The following is a 2348-nucleotide window of genomic DNA, read 5'->3' on the forward strand; positions in this document are numbered from 1 at the left end:
ACATTGACACATTGCAGCTTTCAGTGGGAAAAGTTGTCCTCCTTTTTTCACAAATTAGATGAATGTTTCTATTTTACAGAATTAGATGAAGCTAAGTCAGTCTGATATTTGGCTCTGTGTCAGTGTTGTCCACTGCCACTTGCCAGTGCAAAGACAGTAGTCTGGAGAAGCGTGGCTGATGGTATAGTGACAAACAGGTCTACACTCGGAAGACATGAAAGAAGACAGAAAGAGAGAAGGAGTGTATCATTTGGCATCGTTGTGCAATGATGATTGATGTAGTGTAGTAGGAACAAGGGGGCACTTTCCCCAGAGTAGCTGGCTGAAAAGCGCTCATCACAGAATGGAAAAAAAGTCTCTCTTCGTCTCCATAGCCACAGGATCCTCTTGAGTGCCACTCAGTCTGTGAGGTGTAAAAAATTGTCTTTGTCCTCTGACAGCTGTGAGTATTTTTTTATGTGTGCGAACAACAGTCTGTATATCGATCATATCTTAAATAAATTACATTTCTGAAATAACCTGCTCTTCTTCAGAGAGGGGGAAAATAACTGTCTATCTGTCAGACTGAGTAGACAAATAAAAGTGTCCCTAAAATGTCTAATTCAAAGCATGTCTTTATATAGTACTGGTCATTGCTTCTTAAATATATATCTCAGAGAAAAGATTTTGTGTGTGTTTTCTCTCTAGAACACAGTTATGTACATGTGAATGATATAATAAATAAAACATCCAAGACAAAAAATAATATTGTTCAAGGTTTGTATTGTCTGTTTCCAATGCTAGGATCATCCTTCAAACATGTTATACACAGTCTATGCATATTTGACAACTACATAAGCTTCAGGCTACACGTGCATAATAGACCATCATAACTACAGTATGTTTTATATTGTATCTAGATAATTCTACTTCACAGAAACATGCAACATATTGACATGACAGGTAGTCAATAATAAAACTACATACACTCTCCAAAATCTAGTTTTAGTAACCCAAGCTGTCCATCTATGCACTTGCATCCTAGGGAGAGGTCTGCTCTTCTTAAAAGCAACAAGCAAGGAGCTGTGTTGTTTAAAAGAAGTGTCCATTTAAATGTCTCATACTGCCAGTGAACAGCCCAGTGCAAGTTCATTTAAACCCGCAAAGACATCTTTAATCACATATGTTTTTTAAGACTCTATTGTGGCTCAAAACTAGTGGTAATTACTGGAGGATTTGCTATCCCTGGATCAATACTTCCAGTTTTCACAACAGGACATGCATTTATGGGAATGCATTTGTGACTACAGATGGGTTTGACTCGATGCCTGCACAATAGTAATTACCAGCACAGAGGAAGTCTTTTGTCACCATAAAGCCCTCACTGAAAAAAAGACTTAACCGGCCTTTACTGAAGACATAAAAGGGACTGTAATTCCAGTCAGTCCAATTAAATGACACTACAATAAAAATGTTACAAGGCAGTTTCATTTTAAATAAACTATTTGATTAGAAAAATACACAACTATACCAAATCTTATCTTGATCGCTCACTGTGAAATGGTATTTCCTGGTTCACTTTGAAGGATTTTGTGGTGAGAGGCAGAGAACATGCAGCTTTTCATTCGTGTGACAAATTTTAAGTTGACTCCAATTGTATCTGTAAAGACTCTCCAGGTCAGCTGCACACAGGGTGTGAAATAGAGTCAAGCAGTCTTCAACATGAAAAGAGTTTGAAAGATGAAAGAGGGCCAATAACAGCAGAGGTAAATGAATAGAAGGAAGTTTTGATGACCTCAGGCTGGAGAAGTGAATTTTGATTTATTGCTGTTAAATTGCGTGCTGGCACACAGATGTGCTGTGAAAGTCTAAACAGCTGGACACTATTCTTATTAGACCCATATTATTTTTAGCATCTCTATGTCTCTTTCAGATCTCTTTCTAAGTCAACCTTCCTAGCCCCCCTCCCTCGCCCTACTTCTTTCCTCCTTCCTAAATAAGCTTGAGTCCTCTTGTCTCTGTCTCTCTGGTCAGAGGATGCTGACCCTCTCAGTGAGGCCTTGCACATCAGCATCCTCCCTGCCCTCCTCATCGTCAGAGGCCGGCGCAGCAGGAGGAGGCACAAGATGAGCAGGGTAAGGCAGAGTATGTTCACGGGCAAACATTTGCCAGCGGCTGTCATCACTCTCGTGGGTGATGTAACGCCCGCCGAGTTTGGTTTCCAGCTCTCGTAGGTCTAGCCATGTCTGATAGTCCTGGCAAACAAACAGGAATAAACACAGGGATACAGTTTCAGTTTTAGGAGCTGTGTGTGTGTGTGTGTGTGTGTGTGTGTGTGTGTGTGTGAAATGTAAACTCTTGGATGTGTG

The 2348-nt window shown here is 40.2% G+C and overlaps 1 protein-coding gene across 2 annotated transcripts in view; it reads right to left on the bottom strand.

Moving 5' to 3' along the window:
• Positions 1-745: 745 nt before the first annotated feature.
• Positions 746-2348, bottom strand: part of prkd2 (protein kinase D2) — a 36518-nt gene continuing 34915 nt past the window's right edge. For both annotated transcript variants that reach the window (XM_035679940.1, XM_035679939.1), the window contains one exon: positions 746-2234. In XM_035679940.1, the coding sequence (XP_035535833.1) occupies positions 2010-2234 (225 nt within the window). In that variant the 3' untranslated portion in view covers positions 746-2009. The remainder of the gene's footprint in view (positions 2235-2348) is intronic.

The sequence above is a fragment of the Morone saxatilis genome, unplaced genomic scaffold, assembly GCF_004916995.1.
Source record: "Morone saxatilis isolate NCDOM2014 unplaced genomic scaffold, NCSU_SB_2.0 Contig8, whole genome shotgun sequence".
NCBI classification, from domain to species: Eukaryota; Metazoa; Chordata; class Actinopteri; family Moronidae; genus Morone; species Morone saxatilis.